The sequence below is a fragment of the Homalodisca vitripennis genome, chromosome 1 (genome assembly GCF_021130785.1).
Source record: "Homalodisca vitripennis isolate AUS2020 chromosome 1, UT_GWSS_2.1, whole genome shotgun sequence".
In the NCBI taxonomy this organism is placed as follows: Eukaryota; Metazoa; Arthropoda; class Insecta; order Hemiptera; family Cicadellidae; genus Homalodisca; species Homalodisca vitripennis.
The window spans coordinates 62,779,637-62,805,226 of NC_060207.1; the positions used below are offsets into that span (position 1 = coordinate 62,779,637).

Genomic DNA, 25,590 nt, shown 5'->3' on the forward strand with positions numbered 1-25,590 from the left:
TTTAACAGGAGTCTCAAGACTTTTCATTAACCCTATGTAAATAGGATCAACCAACGGTAAATTTGGATCATAAATAGTCAATGGGTGGATGGAATCTAGTGTGAAGATGTCTACTAATAGGCATTTTCATTACAATAGATCCAACTGGTAAAAAGAGAGACTTGGGGACGTTCAGAAAAGCTTCAATTCGGATCAACCCGGGCCAAAGGAATGAACCTTATCTTACACTATCTCACAAACCTTTGATGTCTACTTGTTCCATTTTATGCTCAACAAATCACCTGGTAGATAGCTTCTATGGTTGGTTGTCTTGGTAATAAATAGAAGAAAAACTTTATAATTATCATGATTATCAACAGTATAATATTTTTTATTTTACTCTACTAAAATCAATAATACTACCAGTAAAAGTTAAACATTGAAAGACTTTTTCTTCCCGTATTTGGACGACTATTCTTCCATATTTGAATGACCATTCTTCCCGTTCGTTGTTGGGCGACGAAAAATAATTAAAAATACAAATCTGTCGATAATAGAAATCACTGTTCCTTAAAACTGACCAAACACTTAATAGTTTTTAAACATTTGAGTATCAGGGAACCTAATGCACTCGATGGAGTCAGAAACGTTATTTACAACAAGTGTTAATACTCTAACACTTAAATAATTTCAGTTATATAGCGTAAAAAGTAACTTAATGTTCTGAAAGTTAAGATTGAAATACTGCATTACTTTAACCTTGTTTTTATCCAAACATTTTTTTACAATAAAATATTCTTGAACATATAAAACAGAGAACATATACAATATTCTCTATGTCTCTCTCGCCGGTTAGTTAGTGTCAGTTGTTATTGGAACAGTTACTTACCGGGCTCACCAGGCTACCTTCTAGAATATGTTTAGTTTGTGTCTGTCTGTTATTGTTTTCATGTATTCTGTTTTGTTTTGTTGTTCTGAATTTGGTCCGGTAGAGTCAGTATTAAGACGATTTGGAATATTTGAATATTCAAGGTAAATATTTATTTTTTAAGATTTATGTTTAGTTTATTTTGTTATTATCACTTTCATTTTATATTTAATGTATAAATTAGAGCAACAAATTTAGTCTGCGTTTGTATTAAATTTCTTTCTACAGTTGAGGTTAGTTCATTCTCTGTTTCTTGCAAATTATATATTTAATATTCTATCAAGTATTATTGATCTGATTTGGTATTTTAAGTAGTCATGGAGTAGTAGTTAACACACTATATTGATAAATTAAATATTGTATGGATATAACCAGACCTTAAAAAGATATGGCTACAGTATATTAAGCGGCCACACAATTGAATCATGATTATAACTTGGTTATAAATATTGATATTATTGAATAAAACATTTGACCTACAGATATTCATAATTAATCAATGCCAGCTGTAAATTTCATTTACTTACCGAGTAATCTAGTGACATGGGGAGATTTTAATAAGCGGCCCACAATCGTTCGATTGCTATTATCAAACTATTCAATATTATATATTAATCGCACGGGACAAGAATTATAATACATTAACAACAAGAATAATACATTACAATTTTTAATAACATAAATTTTACAATAAAATTACAAATTAATAAATCCAACTAGGACTTAGCCCTGCACATCAGAAATACATTACAATATTTATAGATTGGGGCTTTCGTGAAGGCAGTAGCCAAACCCACATGTATATCTAGAAATTTATCACATAATTTCTTCATATTCATCATTGTTTTCAAATTTTCTACAATAATTAGTTACTTCTTACTGTTAATTGTTTACATGACAAAATTGTAATGTTAAATTATTCATTCTAATAAAAATAACCAAACCATTCGTTAATAACAACTGAATAAAGAGTGTAGGCCGCTTATTAACCCTTTGAGTGCCACAGCATATTTTCCCAAGTCATACGCATAAATTGCCGGAGCATTTCCTTCTGTTTTGCAAGCGTGTGGGGAAAAAACTATATTAAAAAAACTATTCAACCGATTTGAATAATTTTTTTTTAGTTTGTGTGTTATAAAACAAGGTATTTTTTCCATATAATATTATAATTTTATTTTTATTTACACAAAAAGAATATAGGTTATAACAAAAAACTAAAAAATGAAAAAAAAATAAATTTCAAGTTTGAGCTAAAATTTTATTTATACAATATTTTTTATATTTTTTTTAGCTATACCATATGAAAGAGCATGAAAAACTGAACAAAAATCATGCATAATATGGTGTGTTACAGTAATATTTAACCAGATACTGCAATATATACAAAATACAACAAAAAACAATTTTTGTTCAAGTTTGTCAAAAGTTTAGAAACAATATTATAACTACCCTATTTCACTCAATGAAGTAAGACGACTGTAAAATACTAATTATATAAAAAGTATATAAAAATATACACAGGCCTACAATATAACCTTACTTCTATAACCTTAAATCAATAGTTTGATTGGAAATTGCGTTTTACTTCATCACCAATCCAACAATAAAATATACGTCACTAAACACGGAAAAAGAAGTTTATAAATGCATTGTAAGTTTTACTGAACACAATTGCAGAATAGTAATAACAACAGTTTTCAGCATAAACACACGAAACTAGCACAATGTAAACGCACAACGAACGAAACTGTGTAGTTTTAATGGCAACAAGTAGCAGCTGACCAACTATTGCGCCATCTGTTTTTTTTCTGATGACAAATAACTACAAGGGGGCGGTGAACAATAAAAATCAATCACAATTGATAGTTCGAAACTTGTAGATTGCCGTGAAATAAGTTATTTGTCAAAACAAAAATGAATTATATGTGATATTAATTAAATAAAAATCGTCTACTGGGTAGATGCCGGCAATTTATGCACATTTCACAACATCTACTATGTAGACGCTGCGGCACTCAAAGGGTTAAAGTCTACCCAGTGACGTCATTGCCAGTTGTTTTTATTTCATTTATGTAGTGAGTAGGCTAATCACATCGGCAAGAACAATGGTGATGAACATGTCGCAAAATCTGTTTTAAAACATAAGAACAATATTTTAAATGATTACAAGATAGTGACCTGACTCCTTTAAATCCGAAGTGTCGTTTGTAGAGAGGAGATGAAAACTAGGTGAAAATCAAATAGTGTTTCACTGTAAGAGAAGTCAGAACAAACATAACGTAACAATAAGCGCACTTGATAAGACTTTTTGAGCATTCTAAATTTGGTATTATGAATATATATTGAAAATTGTGTAATATTTTAGTTGGAAACAAACTATGACTTTATTCATTGAATGTATTTTTGATGGCTTCAGACCTGCAGTAATATCATTTCAAATTGGCTAAAGTAATCGTAAGTACTACGTTGCTCAAACATAGTTTTTAAATTTTATAAAAGGAAACACAATTATCCAAATTGTGAGTTTTCGGCAATTATAAGGTTAAAGGCCGACCTAGCAAATCACGAATTTGACATTATCAACGTATTCTGCTCATCCTCCTGAACAAAAAATTTATATGGTTTTAGGGGGTGCAAATGAGAAATAACATGGTTTTAGGGAGTATGTTCATAAATAGTTAAGTTCTTAAACTTAATGTTTTAATGTTCTGTTTGTATGCTGTGTCTGGATATCTGTAAATATAATCATAGATCAACCATCACTAGTTCGACCAATCGTAATGAACTGGTGTGTTGTAAATATTATCTGCGGCTGGGACTGATAGCGTATCTGTTATCTGAGCGCTCTGGAGCAGAAGTCAGTGCTTCACTAGATATTGTGTACTGTACGTTACATTTCCATCACATTTAATCTTGAGAAACTTGAAGAAAATGAAATTACTTATTTATTCACTTTATTTTGTTTTAGTCCTAAGTTATAAAATTAATAATTCATTACATTCAAAAGATGCACAATTTAATTCTGAAAAAAATTATTTATAACAACGTAATAATTGCTACCATATACAAATTACAAAAATATATATTACACTATTTACACATGGTTTTTTTTCTGATTGTAGATGTTTGTTGCATGGTTTTCCAGGATTGCCAACATACAAGTTTAGGAACAACAGTTTTTAAAGATAAGAATCTGATAAAAATGTTTCTTTAATTTGGAATGCTAAACAAATCAAGTGATGCTTTAATAACATAAATAACATCTCCATGATGACTCTTGCTAATATCTTGCAATTGCAACTAGCATTTTTGCTGTTCTCTAAAGAATCGCAAACTCGACTCTTAGTTTTTCTAGGCTTAATAAATCCACATAAATAGTTTTTATTTCATGATTAAATTATTCCTTTTTTAGAAATAAAGACATTGCTGAACTCGTATAGTAATTTGAAATAGCCCACCTAGGCTATAACATAATTTGGTTTCAAATTTTGGTTCTTTATTGTTTAGTAGTTTAGGTAATCAAAATTATAAATGATTCGATCGTTGTAGTGGCCACTTATGCTGCAAACTAACTTTTTTTATAAACTGCCAACTAGGACTACATTGCTGTTTAACAAATTAAATGAAAACTAACGATTAAAAGAAATTAGACTGGCAATCCTACAGAATCCTTACTTTGATTATTTTTTTCCACCAGCACCAGAAGATGACATTAAAAGTCGAAACTATAGTAGAGTATGACTACTGTTTGACGAAGATACAAAGTTATTGTTATTCGATGAATAAAGTGTAGATAAACAAAGTTGTACTGTACAATCATTCACTTACAATAAAGTCAAGTTCCATTTTGCATTGCTGTTCTTGTGTTAGGTACATTTTCTTACGAAGTACAAACAAAATGTTTTATTTATTTGGTTAAAAATGTACATGTAGCTATTTGCTCATATGCAACCTTCTGTGTAGTGCAAAGTTTAAACATGTGATGGTATAGTATTTTTCATGTGCCTTTTTATGAAAAATAGTTTTTAATGCAGATTATTTAAATTGGTATGTTCTGAAAGAAAATTATTCTAACTAAGCTTTTTCTACATTTCTCATTGAAAACACATCAGAAATAATATAAAAATAAGTGTGGCCAAATTGCCTTCATGTGACCTCTTTTGTGTCTAGAAAATGATTGTAACCTCTCATTTGTTACACAATAGTACGCTTTATACTACAATAACTGAAGTCAAATATGAAGTAACCTAGGTTTTATACTTTATTGACAGCCTAAAAGCTGTTTTAATAAGGTCATTTGAATATAAAGGATTTTCAAATGTTGGTCATTAGTTTTTAAGCTAATGCATCAAATTATCAAAGCAAAATGTTTTATATTTAAGGTTAAAAATGAGTGCCAGTGATAAAAAGATGCCTGGAACGGGCTTAGAAGATATTGGCGTGCCAGGACAACTTTTTCTTCGTGATGCTCTAACCAGCTGTACAGATCCTCTCAAAGCTATTGAGGAGTTTCAGGTAATTATTTTCATATCTAGACTAACACTGTTAGGTCTTCAAGATTGAATGTTCTGGAGATTTCAATAAAACATTTAATTAGATAGTGTACTATACATGTTTGTTGGTTGTTTATAGTTATCATTATGCTATACTTTGTTTCTATTATTGAATAGTTTAGTTTTACCTGTGTTTGAGCACACACCATAGAGAGTTAACAAAAATGATAGTGAGCAAGAGATAAGAATTCACTGGACAGTCAGGTCCATTGTGCACTTACAACTTTAGGTAAAACACGAACATGGGGAGGTGAATTTTTACTTCACCCAGTTCCTCTCTGTCTATGGTGATTCTGTGGTAGAACCTGGAAGTGTGTAGAATGCTTGAAACAGTCATTAATTCAGTTATATCCTCTGACACTTTTTCGGGAGTGTCTGAAGCTTGTATGCCACTTATAAGATGGTTGTTAATTAGGTATTTTCTTTGACACTGCTTCGGTAGATTCTGGAATGTGTAGAAGGCTTGTGATATAGTCATTAATTTGTTTATTTCCTCTGACACTGCCCCGGCATGTGTCTGGAGCGCTTAGGCAGGTTGAGACATTCGGTTATTTTATCGGACACTGGCCCTGCTGTGTTTAGAGCATGTTATTATAGGTGGGAGGGCTTACTCTATAGGTAAGTAAACCAACTCTTTTTTCCATTCTTTGCAATGATGATAACAATAATCCTCAATCATCCTGGATAATGGAAACATTTTATGGGTATCTGTTAGACAATTTATTTGTAGAGTGTAATAATGTAAAAAGTTTTTTTCTGATGATATATTTGTTATTTTTACTTTAGCTTGAAAATGGAATCCTTTTACCTTCATTACGGCAGATGCTTCCCTTGTTAGACCTTCACGGTGTGCGAAGACTGGACTTTCATACTTCTGTTATGGAGGTAGGAAACTGTTGAAGTATAATTGGCTAATTGTACTTTTATTTGGATTTTCTAGTTCGACTTTTAGTTACCATTGGTTCATAATGTATGTTGTTTTATTATTCATACACCTTCAACGCAACAGACAGCTTACACTAACAAAGGCAAAATAAATTTAAATCTGCACTTTTATTTATATATCTTGTAACCATAGTCATATCTTATGTTGTAGGAAATCAGAGAAAGACTAATCCAACATATAAATGAAATTGGACAGAAAGAAGGCAGGGAACGGGACAGAAAGTTGAAGGAATTGTTATCAAAAAGTTTTCCTCTGGTGCGAGTGAAACCTCTAAGACCTGTCGTCATGGCCATTCTGCGAAACACAACCCACATAGACGACAAGTACCTGCGTGTTCTGGTTAGCTACATTAGAGTTCATCATAGTGTTTACTATTACATAGCTCTTTATAATGATTCATTCATTTTTGTGTAATATCTTTTTGTTGTACACACTGCAGTTAAACTTGAGTAATGTTTTTGTAACTATTTTAAATTGATTACTGAACTGTTGTATTGATTACTTCATTGAAATACTGAAGGAATATTGAAAACTACTGACGAAAAACTGTTTTTTTTTTTTTAATTTTATATATGTCAGCATATTTCAAATTAACAGATTTTACAAATTGACCACTTTACTGTAGATGTAAATCGTACATGGCTTAACCAATTTCACCAGAAAATATTGACATATGTATTTGTAAAATGGTACAACCATAATGTGGTTGTTTAGTTACCATTTTGAAATTTCAAACTATGAAGATAAATGAGTTATGTCAATTTTTAGATGTACTAACAGAACTAGAGTTTGGAAAAGAGATAATTTTGTTTTGGCTATCTCATTTTATGGTTCCACTATTTATATTTTAGATTTATCATGTAAATTATCTGTAATTTGTTGGGACCCAAGATTGTAAATGTTTATTGCAAATAAATTTCTTGATTCTTAATCATAATTCATAACTATAATATTCTTACTTCATAAGAATATAATGAAACTTGTTGATTTAAGTACTCTATTAATAGGTATTTTTAAACAGCAGTTATCCCATATTAAGGAACAGTTATTTGCTCAATATAGTGATTATTTTTACAGTTCATATTTTTGACTAGTGCAGTGATTTTAGCATTAAAATTCAGTACTTTATGTAAACCATCTTATTTACACCACTCTTTACTGGCAGGTGAGAGACAGAGACCTGTATAATGACACAGACACAGAAGTGAAGCGACAAATCTGGAAGGACAATCAGTCTTTATTTGGAGATGAAGTGTCACCATTGCTATCCCAATACATCAAGGAGAAGGAAAACGTTCTTTTTGACCACAACAATCTGACCAATCTCTTCTTTACACCATCTCCAAAAGTGAGTCAATGTGTAAAATAGTTTTTGACGCTTGTTGCTTTATTAACTCTTATGTTTATAATTGTTTAATTTAAAATTGTTTTATTTAGGTTAGAAGGCAAGGAGATGTGGTACAGAAGTTGGCCCATATGATAGGCAACAGTGTAAAGCTCTATGACATGGTACTCCAGTTCTTGCGCACACTATTCTTGCGCACACGCAATGTCCACTACTGCACCTTGCGGGCTGAATTGCTAATGGCTCTACATGATTTGGAAGTTCAGGTAAGCCAAGTTATGGTGGAGATTGTAATGGAATGAAGTTCAATTTTTTAAATTTTCTGCATTGCAACAAATTAAATTCTTATAATGACTAATTTAAAACTGGATTATTCTTCAGGATATCATCTCTGTTGATCCATGCCACAAGTTCACCTGGTGTCTTGATGCCTGTATCAGAGAAAAAAATGTTGACATTAAACGTTCTAGGGAATTACAGGTGAGTACCTAATAATTTATCGTAAATAAATTAAATAAATTTGTACGTAAATATATATTAATAATGTAGATGATCATATAGAATTTTTAAGTAATACCTAATGTTTTGTAACTGTTTACTGTGATATTTCTCTTGAAATATCTACTAGTTATGAATTCACTAAGTACATAATTTGTTATTGTATCTGTATGTCGCCTGTTCTCATTTAATGCCTGTTTAATCTTTTGTATATTTGATATCAATACTACTGTTTATTTCTTAATAATATATTTAAATTTAATTATAATATTTTGTACATTTAGTATAAATGTAATTGTTGTTGTTTACAGGGATTCCTGGACAGCATAAAGCGAGGACAAGAGCAGGTCTTAGGTGACCTGTCTATGACTCTGTGTGATCCCTACGCTATTAACTTCCTAGCTACATCTGCCATGAAGATTTTACAGCACCTAATCAATAATGAGGGCTTGCCTAGGGTCAGTATCCACTTTGTAGTAGTGTTATCAATTAAAAGTTGTTTTTGTTTTGATTATATTTTTTACTGCAAATAAAGTGGTTTTGTGCATACAAATTAGAATAGTGCATTGAACTAAGTACAAATTCAGTCATATGTTTCCTTGTGATGCAGTAAACCGTGTATATGAAGGCTATATATATATATTTGATAAACACCAAAATTATATCTGGTAGTTTATTACCAAATTGTTCATTATACTGAGTGTGAAATACAAGAACATATCAATGTATGCGTGTACAACGATTTCATTACGCTTTGGGTAGTTGCACAGCTCGCCTCCCCCCCTCCTGCACACATTACCTCTGATGTTGAGGGCTCAATGTCAAGCTAGCTACAGAATTCAGGCTGATTATCAATTCAAATGAGAATCGTAAAGTCTGTATTTTTCCCACCAGATGGATGTGATAGTGTAGAAATCCATATAGTAATGGGGTCAAAAATTTAAAGAAGGGAGTTTCAACATCCTCAATGATGCTGAATAAGGACAGAAGTCTGTTGCTACTGATACTGTAGGTTTGTTTATAAGACAAAGAGGTTAAAATTAAGTAGAATTTTGATAGAATTTCCTGAAGTTTCAGGAGGTTTCTCTGTAAACTAATGTGAAACTTCTTCACTAACATAGCGCAATCCAGAAGAAATAAAAGGTATGCTCTTGTTCTGTGAGGGTTTTTATCCAAGACAATACAAAGTCACAGTCTGCCAACATGTCCTTTTTAAACAATTTAGAAGTTTTAGACAATACACTGTGTTTTTTCAAATTCTCAATTTGGTTTTCGAGAAGGTAGGTCAACTGTGGATGCAGTGGAGGGTCTTGTGGTATCTGTATTGGAGGGTTTTGAAACTCACTGTAGCACTTTAGCAACCTTGTGCGATCTCACAAAGGCGTTTGACTGTGTTCCGCACGAGACTCTTCTCAAAAAATTACATTATTACGGCATAAGTGGTGTGGAGCTAAATCTTTTTCAGTCTTTTTTAAGCAGTCGCACTCAGAGAGTTTGTATTGGCAGCAAACTGTCTGAAACAGTAGATATAAATTGCGGAGTACCACAGGGATCGGTCTTGGGCCCTTTTTTGTTTCTTGTACTTATAATTGATTTGCCTGTAAATGTTAATTGTAATTCTGTTGTATTTGCCGATGACTCAACTTTTTTCTGTAGAAACAAGCTAGAGATGCTATCTGGTATAATGGATAATTATATTACTGAAAGTTCCATTTGGTTTCAGTCTAACGGTCTTATGCTAAACCAGTCTAAGACTCAATCTATAATTTTTAGTTTATGTAATCGTGAAACTGACTTAGGCTTTAAGATTAATGATAGTGTCAAATTATTAGGTATAACCTTAGATTCTAAATTAGCTTGGAATGCCCATGTAAATAATGTTTCTGTCAAGCTCTCCAGAGTAATTTATTTACTTAGACAAATTAGAAAGCTTGTCCCAAAACAATATGTAATCAATGCATACTATGCTTTTTTTAATAGTATAATTTCTTATGGTATTATTCTTTGGGGAAACTGCAGTGATGTACAGAGAATTTTAATTCTACAAAAGAAAGCTTTAAGAATTTTAACAAACTCTCCTTATAGGGCACATTGCAAACCTCTTTTTGTTCAAGAAGGTATTCTTACTGTGATAAATCTGTATATATTTGTTTGTTTATGTAATGTTAAGAATAACTTGCAGGACTATTGCACGAGAAATGAATTTCATCATTACCATACTAGATTTAATGCACTGTTAGATTTACCATATGTTAGGTTAGCAAAAACTCAAGCATCACATAAAGTTATAAGCATCAAATTTTTTAATAGATTACCTTCTAGTGCCCGATCTGTGCCTATAAGTAGATTTAAAAGAGTGTTATATGCCTGGTTAAAAGAAAACCCATTTTATCATGTACAAGAAGTTTTTAATATGCCTGACATTGATGTTATTTTTTAAGTCTATATGTTATGTGCCTTTTAAAGTTTTATTGCTACATGTTGTGTTTTTAAAGTAGTCTAGTCATTGTAGTTTATACGAAAAGGTTTTAATCATAACTTAGGCTGTGACGATGTCTATTGCACTGTTTCTTGTGTTGAATGACAAATAAATTTTTCTGATTTCTGATTGTATAGTTTCAACCTAGCAGACTTCAACATGTGGCTAACTTCTTTCATCAGTACATTAGAAAACAGGTGTGACATTCTTATTATGTCCAGGATTCGGATTTTATCTTGACTGACTTGATCTCATCCATGTTAAGCCATAGTCCTGAGAGAATGAATGGTGTATAGTATTTACGAAGTTATCTCATCCACTACCACATTACACAGAACCTGTAATGTATGAGCCACTTCACCTCTTGGTAGCCAAAGTATGAATCTTTGACATATAAAGAATAATGAATTAATGAGGAACTGAAAAGTGTCTCTATAACACATTTCAAAGATAGTTTGCTTAGCTAATCTTACCTACCATTGTAACATGTCTTAGTAAGGTGTCCATTAAAAACATTATTGTATACCCTGTTTAATATTTTCCTCATTTGTAGTATAGGTATTGTGATGATCTTGGCTGATTTTAGTTTTCTTGGAATATCCGTTTTGTGATGTGTCTAATTAGAAAAAGTAGTTTTTTTTTAGTATGTCTCTCCGTAAATGTATAAAAGAATTGGACATGAACAAACAGAATGTTGTGGCGTACATTTATATTTTTTTTAGATAGAAATATCGAAGAAAATTCCAAATCTCTCATCTTTAACCGAGATACTAGTGACAGTTGCCGTAGCAGCGGTCTATCGCTCAACAACTGGTGACCATCACTGCAGCAACAGTCAAACATCACCATTAAAAAGCCACTTTATATAGTAACTATAATGCTTTTCGACAAAATTAATGGTAGCATTCGAAAGTGGATAAATCAATGTATCGATTAATATGAAGTTAAGTACTTTCCAATCTCTGATATAAGTCGGAGGGAAGAAATATATCATATTTCATTTTCATTCTCGTCATTGCTTTGCTGTTGTTTACTTATTGATTAGTTTGTTTATGTTTCTTGTTACAAATATGTAATATTATTTGAAGTTAATCAAGTGATATAATCATGTTTTTAAAAGTATTTCTCTTTCACGGGAGTCATGTAGGGAAACAAATAATAAGTGTTTTGTTTCAAAATAACCAAAGTTTCGTAATCTATGTAGGCCTATATTAGGAGTGTCAAATTTGTATTTTAGCAAGTTTTATTTATTTTATATGTTGAATTTTACCAACATGTGAAATGGATATGAACATTTAGATCAATTCAGTGATATGTGAGTTGTTAAAAAGTGAACCAGTAGACCATAGTGAATCTGATTAGGCCTAGTGTAAGATCATCTTAGTGTCTCAACCAAAACTAGGTTTATCATTGTACATTTTTGTAAATACATTTTTATAACAATAAGGGATTTGTGTTCACAATACACAATATATGTAGTGGATAAATAAAATTTTATTTTTTCAAAATGAGAAGAAAATTTAAACATTGCTTCTAACTTTGAAGATATAAAGTTTGATGTATAAGAAAATTAATGCTTTCTGGATTCATAAATATTGTGAATTTTGCTACATAATTTTGTACTTATACTTATTATTGATAAATTATATGTTATTGCTAACTCATGGTGTGATATAATAATGATTCATGTAAGCAAACGCTATTATTGTTGTAATATAGCATGTTACCAGGGTAATGTCTATTTTCATAAAAAATGCTCTGTTGAAAGTTTTATCAATATAAAAATAAAAATTTATGAAATAAGCCCTTCAAACTATATATTTTCTGAAACTAAATAAATGTATAAATAATTTGTATATTTTGTAATTTTGATTTAATATAAACATACCACTTCTGTAGGTATGGTCCCACCCCGCCAAAACAAAAAAAATATATAAAAAATTTGTCAAAAAAGGAAAACTTGTAAAAAATACAGAATTGTTAAAAAAATTATATCACATTGTATAATAAAATGACTTAGTATTTCTTATATTTTTTATAAAATACCCTTGCCAAACCTGGAATAGTGGCCTGTCTATAGAGGTAATTTAGTTACCAGTCTTTGGGTTAAATTGACACATAAATCATGATTCTACAATACTTGGTAAGGTAAACTATAGATCTCTTCAAATTTTCCATTTCCGATCAGCAGCAGTTCAATGAAACTATGCACGTATAGAGCAGGACACATCTGGAAGCAATCTGCACATAGCCATGTCATCCTTAAAGTAAAATTGTTTTCCAATTTTGAAACCATTGGCACCAAATGATATAAAATACACACTACTTGTAGTATTTAAAAAATAATATTGCCATATTTTGACACTTTTTGTCTTTTATTTCTTGTTTTTACAGTAGTGAATCCCTGGTTTATTTTGCAGGAAAATACCATCCTCATCCTGCTTCTGCGAATGTTGGCTCTGGGTCTCAGTGCGTGGGTCATGATAGACTCTCAGGTTTGTATTTTAAAACATCTATTATTTTGAAGGTGATTAAATTTTGTTTTAGTTAAGAGTTTTACGTTATTAAAAAAAATAAATTTCTCATTTGATATTTTTTCTTGATTTTTATTATTTTATGAATAGTTTGATACACAAAACCTGTATATTTAATTTTTATAAGCCACTCAATTAAATTTTACAACATTTTATGGCACAAGGTTGATTTTTGGATATTTTATTCTTATACTACCTAATATAACTTTTGAATATTGACTTTTTTGCCCCATATTTTATGGATATACTGCTCCTTACTCCCTTTGGCAGTTATTAATAAAATCAAGTGTATCTACAAAGATCTACAGGATTTTATTAGTAAGATAGGGTAAAGGCGTTGCATGAACTCCTTGTTGACACTGGTGCAAACTGCGGACTAAAGGTGTTTAATCAAATGTGGCTATAAAAGCTGATGAGACGATAAAAACACTAGAGAAGCAGCAAGAACTAAGAAGAGGAAGCTGGAACACTGTAGGAATAATAAGGACTCTACAGGTCTAGAGTTGTCTGAATAAACACAATATTTCCTCTTTTGGCTTGATTTCCCCAAAATTTCAACTTTAGGTAGTTTTTTTCAAAAATTGCTTAATTTTCAACACACCTCTTTCAACCTCCTTTGTATGATATACCTGAATTCACTGAATAACAATTTAAAAAATATAATTTCAAAAATATTCAAGTTTTTAATGTTATTTTTATTTATTTATTAATCTGAAGTTAAGTTTGTATATTTTCAGAATTAAATTATATATTATTTTTATTTATTTATTAACCTAAAGTTAAGTTTTTATATTTTCAGAATTAAATGATATATAAGTCATTACAACAAGTTTAGCTTTCCTTGCTATAGTAGTTTTTAAATAACTGGTACCGATATATGACAAATTTAACATTAGGTTAAATGAGACAACAGGTTCCCCTTGAACAAACTTTATATAAACTGAATTTGTTGCAGAAGATTTGAATTATTCCAGTATAAGCTTACTGGTGATTGGTGATAGAGTGATTTTACTGCAAACTTTATACACTCTGACCCTCCACTTTGCCCTCCTTTTATTAGTTCAAAAGTATTATAAAGTAACCATTTTAGGACCTAATATTTCAAAGATTTCCTGGAGGAGTACCCCCAGCCTCCTACTGGTCTGGGGAGTGTTTCTATACCCCTGACTCAACAGTGTATTGAACACCCCCCAGAGATCTCTGGGTGCGCCACTGCTGCACCTACCTGAAGCCGGCCCTGGAAACCTGACCATGTTTGGAGTCAATATTATCACTAGTGCTGAGATTTGATTTTACAGTTTATCCATTATATGTTAAAAACATATACATGGTGTATTAAATGTACTCTCACAAGATAATTTCCAGTGATAAGTCCAAAATCACCATTGTAAATAATAATTGGTCATTATATTGATTCTTGTAGCTTATCCATCATTGATGAGTAAATTTGTAGAGATTGCTTGTGTAATAACTGTGTGGAACTCACAAATCTCCTCTTTCTAACAGTACAATACAGATCTGTGTAAAATGTGTATTTGGTAATGGACAATTTAAAAGAATTGTAGGTTTATGGATATAGCTGATGGCACATGTCTATTATCCTGCTAGCCTTGCATTGTAACATGATGTGTTAATATACAAGGTGTAAATTAAGTCCTGCTATGCCTGGATGTATTCCAAACAGATTGAGATACCGATGTACAATCTTCACCATACCTATTAAAATACTTTTTTGGACATTTTGAAGGATAAAATATTCCCCTCCCCCTTCAAAAAGGGATAGAGGGAGGTAATTTTAATATTGCAACCCTTATCTGGTGACATAATGGTAATTTTAAAGGTCTATTAAATGGAAACACAATGACGTGAACAAAACATATCTACGACGATCATAGCAAAAAGTTTTGGGCAAATAATCCCTTACATTGCATTAGGTATGGTGAAGATTTTACATCGATATATCAATCTGTTTGGAATATATCCAGGCTTAACAGGACCTAATTTACACCCTATACAGCTAAAAATAAATACATTATTTCAAAATTGGATGCTTCTTTTACAGAATGCCCTAATTTTCAGTTCTCTGGAAAAATAAAATGGGTTATTTAGGTATTAAACAAAAATTTGTATAAACATCTAAATCACCTACAGTTTCTCTAGTTTACTGACAGTTGAAGTTACGTTACACAGGAGTTCAAGGAGCCAAAACTAGACAGCCAAGTGGTGACCAAGTTCCTGCCTGCCCTCATGTCTCTGGTGGTGGATGACCAAGTGAGAGCCCTCAACTCCAAACTACCCCCTGATGAGAGAGAATCGGCCATCACCATCATTGAACATTCTGGTCAGTTCACTTCCTACTTAATATACAAGGATGTGTCAAATATAAACAGGACAGGTTACCTAGAAACTTTCCAGCCGTTCTTGAGATTAGCACTTAACAACGCAGTTAGCGATTCATTTTTTATTTATCCTTAAAGTATGTTAAATATTATTTTTAAATGTTACTTACACCTAAAAACACATTTTACAATTTGGGCAGAACAAAATCTATTTGTCTTTTTTGTGTAAAACTAAAGAAGTTTTTATTTTTCTGTAAATCTTCTGTTTTGATAGATTGGTAGATTCAACTAAAAATGTGTCAGTGGCAGGATTTCTGACTGATCCATAAATGCTTGGGGCTATTGGATTAAATCCACAATAACATAAAAATTACTGTTAACTTTGAAACAGTTATGAAACTATCACAAACCGACATTTAAAAGTTGAACAGAAGAGGAGAAAATTAAAGAAACATGTTTGTTGATATTACACTATATTATATCAAATTTCCTATTACTACAAGTGAAATTTAACCATGGAACTGGCGGTCTTATTTCTCTCAGTGGCGGAGTTTTTTTAGTACTTCATACACTGCCTTATATTTATTTTATTATTACATGTTTACTATAAACCTATGTCATATTATATATTTTTTTATTCAGCATTGTTCAAGGAACATTTTTCACATAATATAATGAAAAAAAATCCTTACTCTACCTCTTCATGAAAACATTTTTTTTTTTAGAAAAAAGAACAGTTAGTTCAAAGTTTTTGATTTGTAAAATTGTTGTTTTTAGTGATGTGCAAAATCCAAAATATAAAAAAGAAAGAGCATTTAATTCTGAGTAAAAATAAAACAACACGTAGTTTATAAGGTATTTATTTTTACATGTGGTAAACGATACAAAAATCATACACTGACATTCGAAAGTGCTACTTACCAACAAAAGTAAGAACTTCAAAGCTCACTTGGATTTGTACAATCTTTTAACTATTAGTTCATATTAATTTTCTATTTTTTTATTTTTTATTAAATATATTTTTTAAATTATGTTCTGATTGAATGTCTAAATCGGAATCCACATCGTTGCTTATTTCATGTACAACTAGTTCTCGAATGTCACTTGAACGATCGTGGAAATTACGATCCATTACGTAAACACGCACAAAAAACTTACTATTATTGTGCCATATACACAACCATCATTACAACGAACTCAAACAAACAATAAACCAGACAGAACACAATGCAGCTGAGGAAATAACAATAGCCTAATGAACCAGTTGACTCATCGCTGCGCGTGCAACTAGCGCGGTACGCAAGAGAATGTAAACAAACAGTTCAGAGATTATAAAACGTATGGACGTGTAACGAAACGATAAAATAATTTATTACAGTAGAACCCCTCATATCCGGCCACCACGGGACCGAGCCCCTGGCCGGATAACGATTCGGCCGGATAAACCAACCTAAAGTACACAACACTTGACGAAACAAAACAATTGTACTGTACTGTACTAACCGCACTGGAAATAATCAACGAACTGTTTACAGGTTAAACCTATTAGCTCAACTGAGGACAACACAGGAAAATGTAAACAAATAGATACACCAAAATAACGCAAGAGTCGTGGGAGACTAGTGCGTGCAACTGCGCGTCTGCAAGCCGTGGTAAATAAATTTCGATATTGGCTTCCGGGAAGTAGCCGGATAAACCGAGGTGCGGTAAAACCGAGGCCGGATATGAGGGGTTCTACTGTAGTGTATTATTTACATAAATTGAACCTTCCTCTTTCGATTGGTATCAATACTGATACTCTTTGATCGTGTTTTAAGTATGTAATATGGAGAAATAAAAGACATATTAAAACACCCGATATCGGGCGCTACCATCTAGGATGCGACTAAAACGACTGATATCGGGCATTTGCCAGTTCCAGGGTTAAATAAGTGAGCAGACTGTATTTGATCCTAATTTTTAGATTAAATTGTTGTCAAAATGGCATATCTGCCTTTTGTGACAATTTCAATTAAGTATCAACAACCTTAGTTTGTTCTACTGTCTGGTACTGCAGGTCCCCCTCCAGACGCATGCCAAGCTTACGTGCAGGAGAGCAGTGTTGCCAGTATCATAGCCATGTACTACACCCTGCAGACTGCTAAGCAGAGGGACAGGACAGGGCTCATGAGAGTACTTGGTACTTTGGCCACCTGTGACAGTGACAGAGCATTCGAAGACCCATTTCTCCACTTTCTGGTGAGTTCTTTTTTTGTTGATTGAATATATTAGCTAATTAACATTTTATTTGTCTGTACTGTAAAATGCAGGATATTTAATTCAAGTCAGTTATGACTTTATCACCTCAACCTCAATTAAATAAAGAAATATAGTGAATAATTGCATTATTGAAAGAAACGTTTCTTTTTAAAAGTGGAATATGGTACATTTTATATAAAAACCTTTTCTAAGTAGATATATAATCCCTTAGTTGTACAATGTTTTATCTCTAACCATTCGTTAGATATGGATGGCAAAGTCGATCATACTTCCCTACAAGGTGACGAACACATACATCATGGAGAGAGAACATCATGTTATACGATCACTATAATGTATTCAAAAATATTTTAAAACTTTATTATTGTACCAACCAATAGATTAACCCCACCTTCCCACAAGGGGATGCCCTCAAGGAGGCATCCTGTCACCTCTACTGTGGAATCTAGTAGTAGATGGTCTACTTGAGGACCTTACTAACAATGGAATCTATGTCCAAGGATATGCAGACGACATAGTCCTTATGGCACAAATGTTGTTGCTGATATCATGAATACCAACCTTCAACATGTACACAACTGGTGTCATGGAGAGGGACTGAAAGTAAATCCCTCTAAGACAGTAGTTGTACCATTCACTAGGAAAAAGAACCTAGAGTCTCTTTCCAGGCTGAAACTCGCATCCACACAGCTTGAGTGGTCAAAGACAGTCAAATATTTAGGACTGACTCTAGACCATAAGCTTACGTGGAATGATCATCTTAACAATATCCTGCACAAAGCAAAGTGGGCGCTCATGACGTCCAGGAGACTTGCAGGAATCTCATGGGGTATAAAACCCCATATAGCACTATGGCTTTACAAAGCAGTTGTAAGGCCTCAAATCACTTATGGTTCATTAGTCTGGTGGACAAAGGTGAATCAGGTAACTGCTAAAGCCAAGCTTGAAAGCTTACAAAGGCTTGGCACAATCTTTGCAACTGGAGCATTTAGGAGCAGTCCCTCAGCGACCCTCGAGGTGGCTTTAGGACTTCTGCCTCTTGATGTCTACATAAAAGCTGAAGCGCGCAAGTCAGCTTATCGGCTGATGGTTGCTGACTTGTGGAGGAATGGCACGTCTAAAACGGGCCACGGCACCATCACCGAAGCTGTAAACCCAAACGCTATTCTCGAAATGGTCTCAGACATAATGAGAACGGAGTTCGTATTCAATAAGCCATTCTCTGTTGACTTCTACTCCAGAGATGAGTGGAAATCGCAAGATAACATCCCAACAATAAGAAAGAGCTTTGTCTGGTACACGGATGGCTCGCTTATTAAGGGCAGAACCGGATATGGAGTGTTTAGTCAATCCCCTAGAACTGCCCTTTGCGGCAGTTTGGGACGGAACTGCTCCATATTTCAAGCCGAAATCTATGGTATCCTGGCCTGTGCCAACCTAGGCCTCACCAGAGGGTACCAAGGAAAGAACATCTGCATAATGTCAGACAGTCAGGCAGCTCTTAAAGCTCTTGACTCCAACAGCATTTCATCCAAGCTTGTGTGGGAGTGCTTCAACACTTGTGCAACTTTGTGCGTCTTGGTTGGGTACCGGGCCATACAGGCATAGGTGGCAACGAATGCGCCGACAGGCTTGCCAAAAGCGGAGCAAGCATGCCATACACCGGTCCAGAACCGAGTTGTGATATAAGCAAGTCAGCTGCTTACCAAAGTATAAACAAATGGTCCAGGAAGACACACCGCTTGCGGTGGCAGAGTCACCAAGGACAAGCACTCGGCAAAAGACTGCTTACTGATTCTAGCTCCGGCTTCACCAGATGGCTGATGGGGCTGGGCAGGGATCAGGTTAAGCAAGTGATTGCCTTGATCACTGGACACGGCCACTTCAGGAAACACCTAAACACTCTAGGTTTACGAAATGAGGACTCGGAGTGTAGACTCTGCAATAAGTCTGAAGAGACTGCAAAACACATAATACTGGACTGTGAGAGACTGGGAGCAAGGAGAAGGGCTCTTTTCGGTGATAAACAACCAGGCGACGAACCAGATGCTAGTATCGGGGAAAAGCTTCTTAGCCTAATTAAGGACACAAAGATAGGCTTACCCCTCTAACATCAAAGGGGCACACAATAAGCTCAGGTTGACGTGTGAGGATCTGTGAATCCACCCCAATACCCCAACGCAAAAAAAAAGAGAAAAAAAACCACCTTGTGGAGAAGCTATTGACTCATTTTATTTAAACAAGTAACAAAAAGTATTATGAATTGTTATCAGCACTAAAAGACTACATGTAAGATTGGTTGTTACTTGTTTTTTAATTTTAAGTATAAATTTCAGAAAGGTTTTTTCACTATCACTATGCTATGTATTTTTTTCTATTTTTAAGAGCATCTGTCTGTGATTTACATTAGTTTCAGCAGGGAGTGTAGTTATATTAAGAGAAAGGGTAGTTTATAATATTATTTTCAAATGTTTAGTGTAGAACTATTTTGATTGTATGTATAACTGAGGCTTGGATAGCTTATAATGTTTTAATTTCTTAGCTAATTGTTGGTCCAATTCCATAGTCTAATTTGATATGTTTGTCAGGTGTCACTGTTGATTCATGTGGGAGATGAGTTCACAACAGAAGACTTCTGTACTGTGATCTTTGATGAGTTCTTCTATGCAGGAATCAGTCGCGAAAATGTTGTCAGGCACATGCTCAAGCTGCTGTGGTACGTCTATCCCAAGCTCTCCAGCACACGGCTCCACACTCTGATGAAAGTCTTGCAGCCAAATGCTCAGGTATAACTAGTTTTACAAGGACTCTATACTGCAGATTATATACAGATCAGATGATTATGATACCTAGTTATTTGTAGTAGTATGATTGTTGGTCTATGATTAGTTACTGATTTAATTCATAATTTAGCTTTAATATCTTCCTTTATGTGGTGGAATTGTTTGGAAAAATACTCCTTTAGATAATCTTTGAATTATCTTAAAAAAAGTAAGCACCTAAATTATTGTTGTTAAGGTTTCATAGTCAAAAGTTAATGTCATTTTGTGTGATTCAAGAAAAATATCTTATTTTGTATGATTCAAGAAAAATATCTTAAAATTGATCTAGCCCTGAAAATGTACATGATTTAAAGACAGCAAAATTATCCGAACTCTACCTAATAAGTATATTACTGTATCAATAGTTTGTTAGAGTGATATTAAATTGACATTGTGTTCACTGTAAAATTGAAACTTTGAAAAATAATTAATTGTGTACATTAACCCTTTGAATGATATAGTGGTTTTAATTCCCACAGTGATGGTTGATGAGCTTTATATATTAAGATTGTTACTATATATTTTATACATTTTTTGTGTATTAATGTTTAAACATCTTTTATACTGAATATTTTACTTAACATTTAATATGGGGGAAATATCTGTTGGAAAAAAGGTTTACCATTAAAAAAACAACCTGTCTGTTAATTCATCACATATCATTTCATTGTTTTTAATCCTATTTTATTATTACAAATTATTGTTAGCGGCTTTATTAATATTAACAGAGCATGGGAATGTTTTTCAACATATTTTATTTGATGTTTATGAACACTGTATAATTTTCTTATGTGTAATATTTTATTTATGATTTATTAATTACAATATCATTTTAATTATTAATATATATAGGCTACTTTAACCTTCATGTTTATGAACATTGTATTTGCATTTGTTGTTAATTTGTAATTAATTTTAATAATTAATGATAACTTCCAACTTTTAATTCCTGTGTTGTATTCTCAATAAGAATATTTAATAGACTACTACTTTTAATCTCTGAAAGTGTCAATGGATAAAATAGTAATTACTTCTATTAACCCTTTGAGTGCCAAGTGTTTATTGAGGAGGTGGTGGACGCAGTCAATGCTAAGCATTTATGACAGTGCTTTTAGTATTTGTTTAGTGTTTCTCCAAATAATTCACATTTTCAAAAATAAAGATGATTTCAACATTTTAAATTCAAAATTTGTAATTTTATTACTTTAATTCACCTTTTTTTATACGAATCCTCTATGTAAATAGGAACATTGTTTTCAAAAAGTAAGTAAATTGGAACTCACTTCTAACATCTGCTCATAAAACTCACTTATAAAACGTTTTCCCATGTATAACTAATGTATTTTAGTTTATTTATAGTTTCACCAAATAAAATCATAGAATTATAACACTTTTTATCCCGAAATCATTGTTTTCTACTCTCCGTTTTACCTATACTTGACGTACAAGATTGTGGTGGCGGATTACAGCATTGACAGGGCAGCGGTCATTCCGCCACGGCGGCACATTGGCCAGCCACCCTGCCAAGGGCCCCACTCCATCACAACTGCACCGAAGGTACACCATGGGAGAGGAATGGGAGCTGGGCTGGAGACATGTGTTGGTCATTGTTGGTTCTGCAAACTTTTCTCCACTTTCCCTTTGCTCTCAATACGACTCCTAGACAAAAGTAAACATACATAAACGCCAAAACAGTATTTTGTGGGTAATAAATGTATATAGTTCAAATCTCATATTTGGCAAATAGCTTTTACCAAATCTGTAAAATCTGTAACAAATCAAATCAAGATAGTTCATCTATTTTTTATTTGATGTATTATGTATAAAATGAGACTAAGTACAATGCCATATATGAACGTTCAGTAACAGAATAATACATATTTAAAAACCTGATCTCATCGTCCCTCTGCACTTCTCAGGATTACTTGGGGGCCAATTAAATTGGCTCTTAGCACTGAAAGGGTTAAAAATGTATTTAATTTACTTCTCCATTTATTTTTACATTGTTATAGAATAAATTTTTGTTTCAATTGTTTGTAAAAATTGGTCTGGATTTAATTCTACTTTAGGTCAGTATTGAACTATTTGCACGTCATCAGTAAGTAATTTTAACTTTGATCATAGCACAATGAAGCAGTCCATTCGCTATACAAGCAGTTGACAGAGAAGATCGGCAGTGAGCAAGAGCCTCCACCTATCCCCGAGAACTTAGATTATCTTGAGTCTCCTCTCATGTCAGTACCCACTCCTGCCCCTCTCGTCTAGTACTAAGGTATGTAGAAACTTTTTTTTATTATGTAAAAACGTATGTGAGTTGGTTTTTGATTGAAGAAATGTTAAAAGTCAATATAAGACTAAAATACAGCTATTTTATTTAGATCGCATCATAATAGTTTAGTTCAATACATGTATATATAAACATTTTATTATAGCATAATTTATCATGCACTAATAATTGATCAATGTTACTGTATATAGAACATTTTATTTCAGCCAGAAAGCAAATTACAAGGAGTATGTGATCTTTAGTTTACCCATTCTTTCTTTATGATCAGCTTATTAAAGTAAAAGTAATTATAAGTTAAAATAAGATTTATTTCAGTACTCAAAAATATTGTATACATATTTGTGAGTCAAAGGCTTAAACCCTTTATTGCCAACATCCAATTTCACAGGACATTTTGAAATGTGTAAAGATCATGGAAATGTGTCCAGTTGTACTGGACTTATGACGATGGGAAGATATAAAACCTAAACGCATATTTTAGTTTTTGTTTTATATCATTTTGCTCACAAAGAAACATTCACTGTTTATTTGTCATGTGTTGCATATAAAGTATAATGCAAACATTAAGTTATTAGAGAAATCTACGACTACATTGAGCATGTGCTCTCCAACAAATGAGTCAGCTATTCTGAGACACATTCATCACAGGTTGTGTATGCTCAAATAGTTTGTTATCAATATTTAGTAAATAGTATTCTGTCTTATTATTGTGGATCACTCAAGATCATGCAAAAAAGCACAATAAAGAGCATTGTTGAAAAAGATGTTTTTGATAATATTGACAATAATTGTGAAAGTGCCAGTAGTTTAGCTCATTTTTTTTACTTAATGTATATATATTTTAGGTTCTTTCTTGTTTTTAAGAAATTGAACATTTCAAAAGCATTACTGTAGAGCGTTAGTTATCTGAAAGTTAGTCATCCGAAACGTGGGTTACCCGAGAACTAAATCCCTGCCGAATTTTACGATTGGTCAGTCCTATCTGACTTCTTCTATGTGGGCGGACTATTGCCATGCACTTAGGCCTCAAGAGCCTTTTGCGCACCCTGGAAGCACACCATGAGCCCTACCAGTCTACGGTTTCAGCAGTGCCACAAACCGCCGAAAACAACCTATCCGTTATGGATTATATATTATGATTATGAAGGCTCTTATTGTCGCCGGATCGTAGATGGCGCTGTGTGTTTTTGTGCATGCCGACCACTTGTTCCCTCACTTAGTTAGCATTGATTATATTGTTGAAAATCATTGAAAAGTACATATTCATTGATAAATATATTCTATAAAATAAAAATTGTGTGCTATATCGACAGTATGATTTATACAATCTATATCATCTACATTATCATTCCATTGAACACGCAGCCCCATTCTGGCAACATTCACAACCAGTAAGAGTGGGGGAGTTAAATAGGGCTAGAATGGTCAAACACAAAACACACTAATAACGGAACCAGCCAACAGGAGCGCATGCATGCAGTGTAGCGCTGCGCGTAATCTACACAGTCTGTCATTCTACTGTAGAATACTGTTACCTACAGTACTGTTCCACGTCCACCTAACCTCACTTTGTGTCACATGTTCAACTTTTTCTTTTAGGTTAGATTTGTACTTGGAAAAGATTTTTTCAGAAATTTGCCATCGTTAATGAAACAACAAATCAGTAACACTTCGTTTCGAGATCTGCAATCTGATCTCTTTTTCAAGTAAATAACTAATCTAATACATAATTACAAACTAGGTTAAAATAAACAAATCATACCAAAGCGTTGTGGCATGCCTAAGTCAGGAATCACAACCACCATGTTGTGTGTCAACTTCACTAACTCTAAAACGTACACTTAATTTAAAAAAAATAAAAATAAAAAAACACTATACATGCACTTAATAAAAAACTATACAGTTTCAGTGTTAATGATTAGTGTTGTATATAGGTTTTTATTAAGTGCATGTTCTAGAGTTAGTGAAGTTGACACATAAAAACCCTCCTGCACCAATTGTTTTAGATAACCGATGCTCTACTGTATAAGCATTTATGTATTTCTGACCATGAAAGAATATTATTTTTAGAAAGTTAGCGCAAATAATCGAAATAAGTATACAACCTATGACTGAAATTTTGTCAAAGTCAAATTAAATGTGCAATTTTTTAATAACATGGAAGGTTTTGACAGAAGTATTTTAACCGAGTTGTTTTAAGTATTTTTGTATGTTTCAGGAATTAAAGCTGGCATGTTGTGGACAAGATCTCATTTTTCAGAAATTTTAGAGTAGACAGTGCCATTATTATGTAAATATTTGTAAATAGTGTGACTGTAAGTAATGTACTAATTAAAAATTTTATTTTTACACAAAACCGTTATTTTATTAATTTACCTGTTACTCTTAAATCTGTAAGAGAGTTAAACATACCAACACTTCGTGCAACGTTTAAGCAAACTACTGAATACAAAAAATTATTGTCTAAATAGAGAAACTGGTTGCCATAACTGTACTTTATAGATCAGATTGCTCACCAATAGGATAACATTATGTTGTATTTTTTTAAAATTATAATTGTTATACTTATATTTTCAGTTACAATTATATTAATAAATAGCAAATAAATGTTTATTTTTTGG

The 25,590-nt window shown here is 32.6% G+C and overlaps 1 protein-coding gene across 1 annotated transcript; it reads left to right on the forward strand.

Annotated features, from left to right (window-relative positions):
- Window positions 1–865: 865 nt before the first annotated feature.
- Window positions 866–25,325, forward strand: LOC124362962 (negative elongation factor B). The gene is made up of 14 exons (XM_046817877.1): window positions 866–1,011; window positions 5,290–5,422; window positions 6,247–6,345; window positions 6,557–6,745; window positions 7,572–7,754; window positions 7,844–8,017; window positions 8,133–8,231; window positions 8,561–8,707; window positions 13,149–13,223; window positions 15,453–15,603; window positions 17,658–17,839; window positions 20,449–20,646; window positions 22,807–22,954; window positions 25,188–25,325. The coding sequence occupies exons 1-13, from the start codon at window positions 896–898 to the stop codon at window positions 22,945–22,947; spliced, it is 1,887 nt and encodes a 628-aa protein (XP_046673833.1). The 5' UTR covers window positions 866–895; the 3' UTR covers window positions 22,948–22,954; window positions 25,188–25,325.
- Window positions 25,326–25,590: the final 265 nt, after the last annotated feature.